At 42.5% G+C, this 12,702-nt stretch overlaps 1 protein-coding gene across 3 annotated transcripts in view; it reads right to left on the minus strand.

Annotated features, from left to right (window-relative positions):
- Positions 1-12,702, minus strand: part of RILPL1 (Rab interacting lysosomal protein like 1) — a 54,925-nt gene that overhangs the window by 10,461 nt on the left and 31,762 nt on the right. For all 3 annotated transcript variants that reach the window (XM_030217768.1, XM_030217771.1, XM_030217769.1), the window contains exons 4-6: positions 10,354-10,572; positions 5,337-5,509; positions 3,287-3,379 (exon numbers count right to left, since the gene is read on the minus strand). In XM_030217768.1, coding sequence (XP_030073628.1) covers positions 3,287-3,379; positions 5,337-5,509; positions 10,354-10,572 — 485 coding nt within the window. The remainder of the gene's footprint in view (positions 1-3,286; positions 3,380-5,336; positions 5,510-10,353; positions 10,573-12,702) is intronic.

Consider the following 12,702-nt stretch of genomic DNA (forward strand, 5'->3'; position numbering starts at 1 on the left):
ACAATTATTGTTGTGCAGAGATTAATTAGGGGAAGAAGTAGAGAGAAGAAGGAAGGAATTTAGTAGGAATATTAAACGATGGGTTTTCTTAAAAGATGAGTTTTCAGAGGTGGATTAATACAGTTCTGGGTTTTCATTGTAAGCTTTGTTGAAGAAATATGTCTTGAGGGATTTGCGATAGGTGGTTGTTTCGTTGATTGTCTTCAGGTCTCTAGGTAGTGCGTTCCATAACTTCGTGCTCATGTAGGAGAAGGTGGTATCATGCATCGTCTTGTATTTTAGTCCTTTGCAGTTGGGGAAGTGCAGGTCAAGAAATTTGCGGGATGATTTTGAGGCGTTTCTGGGAGGTAGGTCCACAAGTTTTAACATGTAGATTGGGGCGTCTGCATGAATGATTTTGTGTACCATTGTGCAGATCTTGAAAGCAATACGTTCCTTAAGTGGGAGCCAATGAAGTTTCTCTCTTAAGGGTTTTGCACTTTCATATTTGGGTTTTCCAAATATGAGTCTGGCCGCAGTATTTTGGGCAGTTTGGAGCTTTTTGATGTTCTGCTCTTTACAGCCTGCGTACAGTGCATTACAGTAATCGAGATGACTTATCTCCATTGACTGTACCAGGGTGCGGAATATGTATCTCGGGAAGAAAGGTTTAACTCTTTTGAGTTTCCACATGGAATAGAACATCTTTTTCGTCGTGTTTTTCACGTGATCATCGAGAGTGAGGTTTTGATCTATGGTTACTCCTAGAATTTTCAAGTTTTGCGAAATAGGCAAGGAACAGTATGGTGTGGTTAAGGTAGGGAAGCTTTTAGTGTTATGTTGTGAGGATAGACCGTGCAGGTCTTAGTCTGCCATCATTTACTTAAAGTTATGTTATGTAAATTGGATTTGTAACCTATGTTCCTTTTGTGGATGTCTTTTGTCTTGTTTTACCCTTTTATTATATTACAAACAGTTCAGATCGTTTTTTGACTAGCAGTATAACAAATAAAGATGAAACCTGACACTTGAATGTGAAAGCAAGATATCCTCAATGAATATTTATGAGATAGATATGCATGTACTGCCTCTGTTGCATGCAGATTTCTCTCATACATATATTCACCGTGCATATCCTGAAAACCCAAATCGTCTGGGGGTCCCCCAGAACAGGTTTGGAAATCACTGATCAAAGGAACAGAGTACTCTGCAGACTGTCACAAAGCTAAAGCCATCATTATAATTGTTATAGTGATTTATTGTTAGCAAATGTCAGGCAAATCTCCACAGTATAAAACCACAACCACAACATTTAAAAGAAATTTAAATGTGTGCATGCATCTTCATGTAAAGCACTGCACAAAGACGAGGCCCTATTCCAAAACCACCAGTGTTCAAGAATCCACAGATTCCGTCACACCAGGGTGAAGAAAGTCAGAAACTGTAAAACTAGCTGAGTACAAACCAGAAACAGGGCTCTGATGGGCAGATGATCAAAAGCCCCGTAATGTTCCAAACAGCGCTGGAACAGCGCAGGGCTTTACTGCCCCTATGATCAGAGATAATAGCATGCAAATTTAAGCACACTATTATCTCTGATCATAGGGTAGATTGAATGCACTCAGGTACAATCCTTCCACACTTGTTTGACAGGTCTATGCTGTCAAAAGCGTGCACAGGGCAGGTAGAGTTTCAGTTCAATACACTGAACCCAAAGGATTAGACATGAAAATTTATGATAGCTCAGCAAGTTTCACTTTCTAGATAGAAAGTAAAAGGGAAAGGGGATGGGACTTGATCTACCGCCTTTCTGTGGTTACAATCAAAGCAGTTTACATACTATATACAGGCAGGGGTGTAGCTATCATGGGGCCACGGGGGCATGGGCCCCCGTAGATTTGGTCCTGGACCCCCCCCCTGCCGCGACCCTCCCAACCCCCCTTCCCGCCTCCAACCCTCCCCTGCCGCCGTCATGTACCTTTGCTGGTGGGGGACCCCAACCCCCACCAGCCGAAGTCCTCTTCTCGGCCACGCAGTGTTGCTTGGTGAATGATCTGATCAAGTTTCTGTGTGTGCGTCTGACGTCCTGCATGTTGCATGTGCAGGACGTCAGACACACGCACAGAAACAGATTCAAACTTGATCAGATCATTCAGAAACGCCGCGCAGCCGAGAAGAGGACCGGCTGGCGGGGTCTCCCGCCAGCAAAGGTACACAGCGGGAGAGGGTTGGCGGCGGGAAGGGGGGGTCAAGAGGGTTGCGGCAGCGGCGGGCTAAAATGTGCCCCCTCACCTCGGGCTCTGGACCCTCCTCCCGTCGAAGTCTGGCTATGCCTCTGTATACAGGTACTTACTTTTGTACCTGGGGCAATGGAGAGTTAAGGGGGTCTTTTAGTAAAGCTTAGCTTGAGTTATCTGCAGCAGGGCCCATTTTATTCCTAAGTGACCTGCCCAGAGTCACAAGGAGCAGCAGTGGGAAATGAACCCAGTTCCCCAGGATCAAAGTCTGCTGCACTAACCACTAGGCTACTAAAAGTACTTTGGAGAACAGGTATTCACTGCTAGTTCTTACTTATCCTGAAAGGTACTGAAAGCTTTTTTTTTCTTCAATTTTCTTCTTTATTTTCAAAATAACATAATTAAAGAACTGAATATGAATCATAAAAAGTGGGAAATTTAACATAACATTTAACCATAAAGAGCAAGGGAGTCAATATTCAACAGGACATTTGCAGTTAACATTGGATATTGACTACATATGTCATTGTTTTGAAATTTGGCAAGATTAAAAAGTTATACATTTAGGAGGAGGCAGGATCAGAACCATTTAAGGAACAGACGGGGTAGGGCCAAAAGTTAGGCAGAGAGACAATATGCTATCCAGATATCCTCATCTCTGAGCAGTGGCCAGGCAGCTGAATATAGTCCCTAAGGAGTTGGTGTTTAAGGCTCATTTTCTAATGGACTCTTTTGCTTCAAAATGGCAGATGATAGAGAGTTGTTTTTATAAACAGCATTCCACAGTTTTTGGCTCAAATTGATATACTAGAGGGCACTGCTCTGTGACTCTGCCAGAGCTCTTCAACTGAAGATCCATGCATCTAAAATGTATTTTTCCTATCCATAATGAAAGAGGAATCAAGACAAAGAGAACGTTTTTAATACAGACTTCTGATCTCTAAGGTTCTGAGATCCCGTAAGCATCAGGTAAAAAGATGACTTCTCAAACTCAGTGTATTACAGTGTGGATTACTCTGAAAACCATGCTACACACATGCACAGTATTCTTACATGGTACCATTACTTACAGACGCTTGATTCCAGACTCTTGCTGAGTGGGAATTTTGGGTTGAATTATCGGTGGAGGCTGTGTAGTCTTGTTTTCATCCTCGGTTTCCTCACTAAAAACAGAAAAATCTATTGTTACATTTGCCTTACTCTTTGCCCCAACTTTTCAAAATGATTGAGTGTGCTAAAGCCAACAGAAATGACCCCTCCCCTACGAACATAAGAATAGCCATACTGGGTCAGACCAATGGTTCATCTAGCCCAGTATCCTGCTTCCAATAGTGGCCGATCCGGGTCACAAGTACTTGGTAGAAACCCAATTAGTAGCAACATTCCATGCTACCAATCCCAGGCAAGCAGTGGCTTCCTCCATGTCCATCTCAATAATAGATTATGAACTTTTCCTCTAGGAACGTGTCCAAACCCAAATACACAATCAAGGAGTTTGTTCAATACTGGGGGTGGTCAAGCACCCATAGAGCTGGCTTCCATGCTCTAGTACTCACTAGCACTTCACACGCTTTCTTCTGACTGGTCTACACTGCCTACCCATGATTCATGATATTCCTGCAGCAGCATCTCACTGATGTGTGTGGACGCAAGGAGGGGGAAGGCCTCTTCTTCAGGACCATAGAGCCTCCAAAACCGACTTTCAGACCGTCCTGTTCCGAGAGTCCCTTTCACCTTACCATTAGATGGCATGGATGGGCAGACTGGATAGGTCATATGGTCTTTATCTGCCTACATTTTTCAATATTTCTTTTTTAGGCCAGATATTTACAGGTATTCCTGTAGTCAAGAAGGCAGGATAGTCCCAGTACAAGTATTACACGTACTCCAGAGATCTGCAACCACTGACATGCTGCCAGGTGCATCTTCCTCATGGATGTTAAGCAGCTCCTGCTAGAGCAGTGGTCTTCAATCTCAGTCCTTGGGAGCCAGCCACCAACAAGGTCGGGTTTTCAGGATATCTCTAATGAATAATGCATGTATCTATCTCTAAACAACTATGCAAATACTGAAAAACTTTATTAAATATTCAAGCATATTGATTAAGAAAACAATTTAGATATTTCCAATGGACTTATCTCTACCACCCAATTGTTATAAAACCTATTATAATAATTGGGTGGTAGAGATAAGGCCATTGGAAATATCCCAATTGGGGTTTTTTAATCAATGTGTTTGAATATTTAATAAAGTTTTTCAATATTTGCATTGTTGTTTAGAGATAGATACAGGTAATTGTTACAGCTATATTGTAATTTCTTTTACCCAATTTATGTGATAACTAATGAATATGCACAAGAGAGATTTGCATACAATGGAAATAGTAGGCAGGCAAATCTCTCTCGTGCATATTCATTAGCTAAAATATAAAATTGTTGATAAGTGTCTTGCAAACGTCTTCTATTAGACAATTATTGCAAAATCTATTCTTTATTAGAAACATATAATACCTACTAATTCCTAATTCATACTCATTCCTCCTACTGAGATATGCACAATCATAAAGCAGATGCAAAACCACAATCTGTTGTAACTGGTCACATGTTATACACATAATACTTAACTTAAACAATGTCTTGTGGTATCCAACTCAGAATGAACTCTCCCAGTTCAAAAAAAAAAAAAAACTTTCTCCCATTATAAAAAGCAATTCTTCACTACAGTGTTCTAATTTTGGAAGAGACAAACTTTGTCTACCTTCAATGGACTACTGAACTTTGCTTGTGATGAATGGTTAACATCCCAGACCAGCATATTGAATATCGGTATTGGTTGAACTTTTATGCAACTATGGAAAAATTGTAGCACGAGTGAAGAGTTTTGAACATTTCTTTGCCAAATTTCATGAACTGAGTATTCTTATGATTGTACGGTGGTCTGAGTGGAGTTTGATTTTCCAGGATTTTTCCACCATCGTGGAAGATTTTTATGCTTTTTATAATGGGAGAAAGATGTTTGAACTGGGAGAGTGCATTACGAGTTGGCTAGCACATGACATCGTTCAAGTTATGCGTGATGTGTTGTCTCTTTGATAGACAGTGTCATAGAGCAGAGCTGTACCTTTTATAGTAAGCAATCTCCTCTTGTAGCAGAAAGACTTTAGCTTTCAGCTCGTTCCTTTCATGTAGGACATCCCGGAGCTCTTGTAATGTAAACCTTGGGCGATTTGGATCTTTCAAATCCAGGGCTAATCTCTCAGAATCAGGAGCACAGTCTTCGGTGTTTGGCTCAGTCTGTAGGAAAGAAACATGCTTTAATAAGGACAAAACAGCATATGGCTATTATTACTACATAGGCTTTTATTTGGGGATGGCAGGGGGGAGGAGGTTTACTTTAGAGCAGGGGTTCTCAACCCAGTCCTTGGGACACACCCAGCCAGTCAGGTTTTCAGGATATCTACTCTGAATAGACATGAGATGAATTTGCATGCACAGCTCAACAATATGCATATTCATTATGGGTATCCTGAAAACCTGACTGGCTTAGCGACTCCCAAGGATTGGGTTGAGAATAACTGCTTTAGAGGCAGCAGATGTCTTATGACTTAGAAAACTATCACAGTTGGCTGAAAGTATGTGGGAGGTTGGACTCTCAGTTCTCTTGAAGCCAGGGCGGGATCCCACGGACTGTGGTTTCTACCATCCGATCTCGCACCTAAATTTGGATATCCTCACTCGGCTGATTCACCCGGATCAGTCAGGCTTTGTGCCGCGGCGACAGGTGTCAGACAATAGCCAGAAAACTTTGAATGTGTTGTGGGCAGCTTCCCAGTCTCAGTGATTCAGTGGCCTTTTTGGCCATGGATGTAGAAAGGCCTTTGATTGGGTGGCATGGCCCTTTTTGCGACAGGTTTTGCACCTCTATGAGGTTTGGTTTGCCTTTTGTGGGATGGCTAATGCAGTTGTATGAGAGTCTTTCCACTCGACTCAAAAGTAATGGGGGCTACGCCAAACTATTTTGGACTGAACGTGGTACTAGGCAAGGTACTAGGCCCACTCTCCCCTTTGCTTTTTGCACGCTCGTACACTGGTTGATGTCAATGGTGTCCAAGTGGGCGATTCTGAACACAAGGTGGCGCTTTTTGCTGATGATCTCTTGTTTCAAGTTCGAGTCCTGCTGCTAATCCTACCTGCTTTGTTTCGAGAATTGAAGTTCTTTGAGGAGCTCTCCGGGTTCAAAGTTAAATATGATAAATTTGAGTTGATGGGGGTCACTACTGTGGCTCAGGAGGAAGTCTTTTTACGGTAGGGGTTCCCCTTTAAGTGGGCGGCACAAAGCTTCAAATATTTGGGGATTCAGATTTTGCAGGATTTGACCCAGGTATATTCTTCTGCGGCGGTGGCGCAGGGGCTGGTTGTCCTGGTGAGAGGGCACAGCTGCAGTAAAGATGAACTTGCTCCTGCAGCTGCTATTTTTTTTTCCAAACTTTATCTGTGTACAACTTCCTATGTCTTCAGTCTGAGATGTTGAAATTTTTTTTTTTTGGGGGGGGGGCACCCTGCTCGCCTGAGTAAATGGGTGTTGTAGCAAGCGGCTGAACTTGGAGGTCAGAGAGTGTCTAATCTCCTCTGGTATTATTCAGCATGCCAACTGAAGTTGATCTCGATTTGGGAGCTCAGGTCTCCAATTCGGTGGTGGTATGGATGGAACTGCAAGTGGTCTGCAGGATGGCGTTGGGTGCGGCTCTTTGGGCCTCTCTCTCTCTCTCCTACAGCTTATAAGCGGCTTACTACCCACCCGCTTTATAATACACTTATTCACTCTGTGGAGTACTCTTAAACGTAAATTATGTGGATCTCGAAGGACTTCTTCCCTGGCCCATATTTGTTCAGAACCCACATTTCAGGCGGGGTATGGAAGGGCAAACTTGCTTCAGTGGACCCAGGAGATGTCACTAGATTCATGGATTTATTAGATGTGAGGGACCTTCTCTCTTTTGAGGAATTATGAGCCCAGGCCTTCCAAGCCAGGGCCTTTTGACTTATCTTCAGGGGTGGTTACGAGAGGATCCTGATGATACTGAACATTTTGAAAACCTCTGGGTGGCTTTGGACAAGCTTCATAGATCTATTTTGATCCTTTATTGCTTTATTAGAGGTAATGACTTTCAGATATATGCTTTCATGCAGCATTGTGAGTGGGATTTGGGGGTGGACCTCAGTTTGGATGAATGGCATGCAATGTGTCTTGAAGTGAAGAAGGCTTCCTCTGTATATGTGTTATTGAAAAAGAATGCTTATAAAATTTTATCCTGCTGGTATTACACCCCTAACCAATTGAAAAGTCATGTTTTCAATTGCTTCTGATGTTTGTTGGAGGTGAGGGAGGGAGAGGGGTACCTTTTACCACATTTTTTTCCCAATATTTTTATTCAAGATTTTTAAATCACATCAATAAACAAGAACAGATAGGAATCAAAATGATACAAATTGCAATGATATCGGTAATAGTATAACCCCTCATCTCCCTCCTCCCCTCCCCACCACCCCTCCCTCATTCCTAAAACATTACTCCACTAGATGGTTAGTCCTCTGTACCTTTTACCACATTTGGTGGACATGTGGGACCATCCAAACCTTTTGGACCTTTGTGACTCGGTTTCTCTCCTCAGTGTTGGGTTGCACCTTCTCTCATTCACTTCAATGGTGCTTGTTGGGGTTGGGTAACCTTAGGGGTCCTAAATGGTAACAATGTTTGAAGCGTATGAGTCTGGCAGTGGCTAAGAGTGTTATAGCTGCCCACTGGAAATAGGCTGAGGGACCAACACCTGTAGATTAGGCTTCAAAGCTGACCATTGTTGGGGAGCTGAAAAAATTATCAGACCACCATTTGGGAAGTTATGTCTCCACTGGTGATGAATGAACTCATTTGGACCAACTATTGGCTGAACTGCGGGACTCTGGGGGGGGGGGTGAGGGGGGATGGGGAGGATTTTTTTGGTCTAGGGCTGGGTGCTCTGAAGAATCACTGGGCACTCAGTGTTGCTAGTAGGCATTGTTATGGGTGGAGATGGGGGGTTGCAGAGTGGTGGGTGGATCTAGGGCTAACTTCTCTGTATCTTGTTGCTTCTACTGTTTCAGTGCAAGTTTTATATTGTGTCTTTCAGTGTGTTGTTTCTTTAGTGCCTGGTCAAAATACTTTCAATAAACATTTATTGTAAAAAGGAAAGAAAAGCATGATAGCTTTGCAGGTGTCAGAACTGGTATTTTGGTATTTTTAATGTTTTTGTATTTTGATGTTATTGACCTTGTGGGGCCCAATATTCAGCCGTGGTGATCAGTGTTTTGCTGACGCCAGCAGAGTTATATCTGGAAATTCGATGCTGGGTCATGTCTGGGCTCCAGCATTGAATTTCCAGGTATACAGAGCCGGTTATGTGCGATATTTGGCACTTAACTGGTTATGAAGATAGTCATTTAAAAGTTATTCTGTTAAAACTGGCTTGCCATTCATTAGCCTAGATTTATGTGCCAAATTTAGGTGTCCAGTGCTGAAAGTTAGTGCTACTTAACTTTTTTTCCCCAATCTAACGCCTAAGTTTACTAAGGTGTGCTATGGGTGCATTAGCGTTTTTAACATGCGTAAATGGTTTATGCGCATTAAACGCTAACACGCCCATAGAAATGTATAGGTGCATTAGTGTTGTAGCGTGCCTTAGTAAACATACCCCTAAATCTGTTCCTGTTGCCATCCAGTTTACTGAAGCATAAATTTAGGCGCTCAGCCCTAATTAATTTTTTCAGAGACTCTCAAACTTACCAGGCTAAACCCTTTGAATATCAGCTTCAGAATTTACATCTTTCAGAACAATGTCTCCAGGTGGCTTAGTTCTGCACATCCCATAACAGTAATAGACCTTACCCCTAAGCCAGGACATGTGAAGCATGATTTCAGTCTCTCAAATTTACACAGATGCTCAATCTGTGTGACCATGGGAGGGAGGGGGGTCAAAATATTGGGCAGCCAAATGTGTTATCCAAAGGCTGGCTACAAACCAGCTTGTTTCCAATTTTAGAAAATGGAAGACTGCCAACTAACTTGTCGCAGTGGGTTTGTGCCAGTTGCCTAGCTCAGGAACGCAGAAAATCCACCCACAGTATCTAAAGCAGGAAACTGTAAACATCCAAGCAGACACATTAAAATATAAGTGAAGCTGAGAAAAAGGAGGCCCATTGTTTAGAACTGACATTTTGTTCACTTCCAACACCCACAAGTCATTGAGTTTCGTTAAAACCCAACTACTGTCACTTAGAAAGCCTGGGTAATAGAAGATAAGTGTCAAACCACAGGAAATCTTTCAGATAACTTCTAATGGTTTGTTATGTGGGACATTAAATACTTGTTTGGGTAAAAGCATTAGGCATCACAGTGGTGGAAATGGACAAATGGCCTTCCAAAGAAGGAGAAGGTCTGAGGCCATCCCTACTCATTTTGTTCTGGTTTGATGCGTCTGGCTGTTTTTCAAGTTTTTTTTTTTCCTTTTTTTGGTGTACTTCACAGTTATGATATATCTCGTTTGGATGAACGTAAGAAATCACATCCAGCAAAGAAGTCCATTCTCTCTCAAAGGCTAGAACTCTGCACTACACATTTGGGGCAACTCTATAACCAACCCCAGATATTCAATGTCAGGGCATGCACACCTCCCAGCACTGAATATCCGGGTATGACCACTGACCCGGAAGTTAACTGGTCACTGGACGATATTCAGACCAGTGCCAGGTTAACTTGCTGCATGAAGTTAGGACGGCTGTTTTGCTATTCTAACTTTATGCATTTCCTTAGCCGGTTTGCAGACTGAATATCGTCACCGACTAACTATGTAGATGCTCCGCCCATGTTCTGCCCCTGACCCACCCCTAACCTAGCCAGTTAGGAGTTGGCTGGTTACCTGGGATATTCACCAGCACTAACCAGTTATGAACCGTTGAATATTCCTGGATAGACCTGGACACGCGATTTAAAGGGCCAGGAGCCTCTCCTGGCCGTTTAAATTGCTTTGTCAACTCCCACACTTTCCTTCCTTCCTCATGGTTCCCCACAGAAAGAAACAAAAATCAGTTCTTCCATCCCTTACCTTGATTTCCTCTTCATCTGTGCTTTGCTTTCCCTGCAGTTTTTCCCGTAACTTGCCGAAGTCTGCCCTTAATTTCCCAAACTCCTGTTCTTTGGCCTGTAGGTAAGTTTCCAACTCCACCTTCTGCTCAATGAGGGCTTTTCCTTGTGCCTCTACCACAGTGACTCTGTGCCGCAGGTCCTGATTAATCTTTATTAGCCGGTTCTGCTGTTGCTGCAACTGGGAGGACACAAAAGCAGACGTTAATTAAACAGTCAAGAGGCGCCACCAGCATCAATCTTTATTTAAAAAGGCATGTTTATTTTGCCAGTACCTAAGGCAAGTTTACAACATTATTAAATACAAAAAAAATTCATCCAAACATTAAAATAATACAGATGAAATCAAGTACATTTACTGGCTACTTGGGAGGCTAGGGGAGCTAAGGGGTCCCCGAAGTGTTTAGCACGTTTTACGCAGATTTGGGGCCCTTATTTACAGACATTGAGTCCAAAGGGGCGAAGCTTGCTTCTGAATAAGGGGTAAGATGATACTATCAGGAGCCCCAGAGAGCGTCCATACGAGATATATATGGCTCCTCTAGGGGAGGGGGGGGGTGCCCTAGGACTATCAGAGTCCAAGCCCTGGGGCACGAGAGGGAGGGGTAGGGGGGAGGGGGGAGGATGGGGGGGGGGTGAAAAGGAAAAAGCAAAAAATTGATGACAGACTTCTTCACTAGCTTTTTGTTATGTATGTTATGATGTGGCTATGTTATTTAGGCCAGATATGGAATATGTCTAATTTTGATTGTCATCAATAAAAATGTTGAAAACTAAAATAATACAGATGTAGCAATGGCAAATCACAATAACTTAAGAAGGGAATTACAAAACAAAAGGAAAGTGTGCCCATTTTAGGTTTATTTTACAAAAGCGAGGAGAGTGGATGAGGATACCAACAATAATATGTTTATTCACTTGAAAAATAAAAAAATTAAAAGATAACAATGTACATAAAAATGACCCGACACGGCCATGTTTCGGCCCAAAGGCCTGCCTCAGGGGTCTTTGTAACCTCAGAAGATGTGACATAGAATGTGTACTCCAAAGGAAATAACAAGACACAATCTTCTCAGGTCTCCTCTCTTCAAAAAAATATATATGAAATATATATTAAAAAACAGAGCGGACTTGTAATACTCCTCTCCGAAGAGATGTCTACAATTGTGAAATATATTGAAAAACATAGGCAACTAAGGGCCTCTTACTATGCGGCATTGCCTTGCAGGAAGTGCTCGCATGGCTTGACAAAAGAGGCCCTGAGTGCTTTTCAGGAACGGTGTGTAGCACAAATGTCTTGCTGTGATTTAATATTAACATCCCTAATTAGACTTCTTTCTTTTTCTCTTTCTGTTGTAATTTCTTTCTCTCTCTATTGTCTCTCTTTTTTCTTGCAATTTATTAAATTTCCTCTACACAAAGCTTGGAATGATTTAAACAAATTTATTTAAAAACAATATGACATACTCATACCCTTTGCCCCACCCTTCTCCTATCCCAAATCTAATAACAGTAGCAGTAATCCTTATCTACTTGTCCCGTCTAATATGGGTCTAGTCCAATGGTAGCTTCCAAAAATCCTGCTAGCTCTGAGAAAATAACTTTTTCAATACTCTTCCCTTAAAGGAGGAGCTTTGAAGTTTGAAACTAACAAAAAGTGACTTGACTCATCTATAGATCTGGGAAGGGAGCTTGCTTAAGTTGGGTTGGGAAGACATGGTTAGATAGAGGTGTGGTTATAATATGTCTCGCATGTTCCATAAGGTTCTGAGGTATTACTGTCTGGAATGTAAAAATACCTTTAACAATGTACTGTCATATCAAGGGAGCAAATCCCGGGAGCCCTTAAATGGTTCAGAGAATGTACTCAGGATATTTTCAAAGCAATGTAGTAAACCCAGTTCTTCTTTCAAATCACACATCTTTTCCCTCTCTTTTTTGCACAACAAAAATGGAGCCAGTGCAAGGGTATCTGGTGCCCCTTGCAACCAACAAATCAGTGCCCTCCTCCCTCTCTCTCCTCTCTTCCCTCCCCCTGTCCAGCATCTCCCTTTCCTCTTCTCTTCCCACCTTCAGTCCAGCATCTCCATTTTCTCTTCTCTTCTGTTCCCCCATCCAACATCTCCCTTTTCTCTTCCCTCTCCTCCCTCACTCCAAGCCATCTGTTCAGCATCAACCCCACTCACTCCTCCCCCTGTGCAGTATCAGACTCTCTTTTTCCTCCCCTTCCCCAACCAGCATCATCCCTTCTTTCTCCCTTCCCCTCCCACCTAACCTTCCAGCATTACCACATTCCCCCAGTCAAGCATTT

The sequence above is a fragment of the Microcaecilia unicolor genome, chromosome 11 (genome assembly GCF_901765095.1).
Source record: "Microcaecilia unicolor chromosome 11, aMicUni1.1, whole genome shotgun sequence".
NCBI lineage: Eukaryota > Metazoa > Chordata > Amphibia > Gymnophiona > Siphonopidae > Microcaecilia > Microcaecilia unicolor.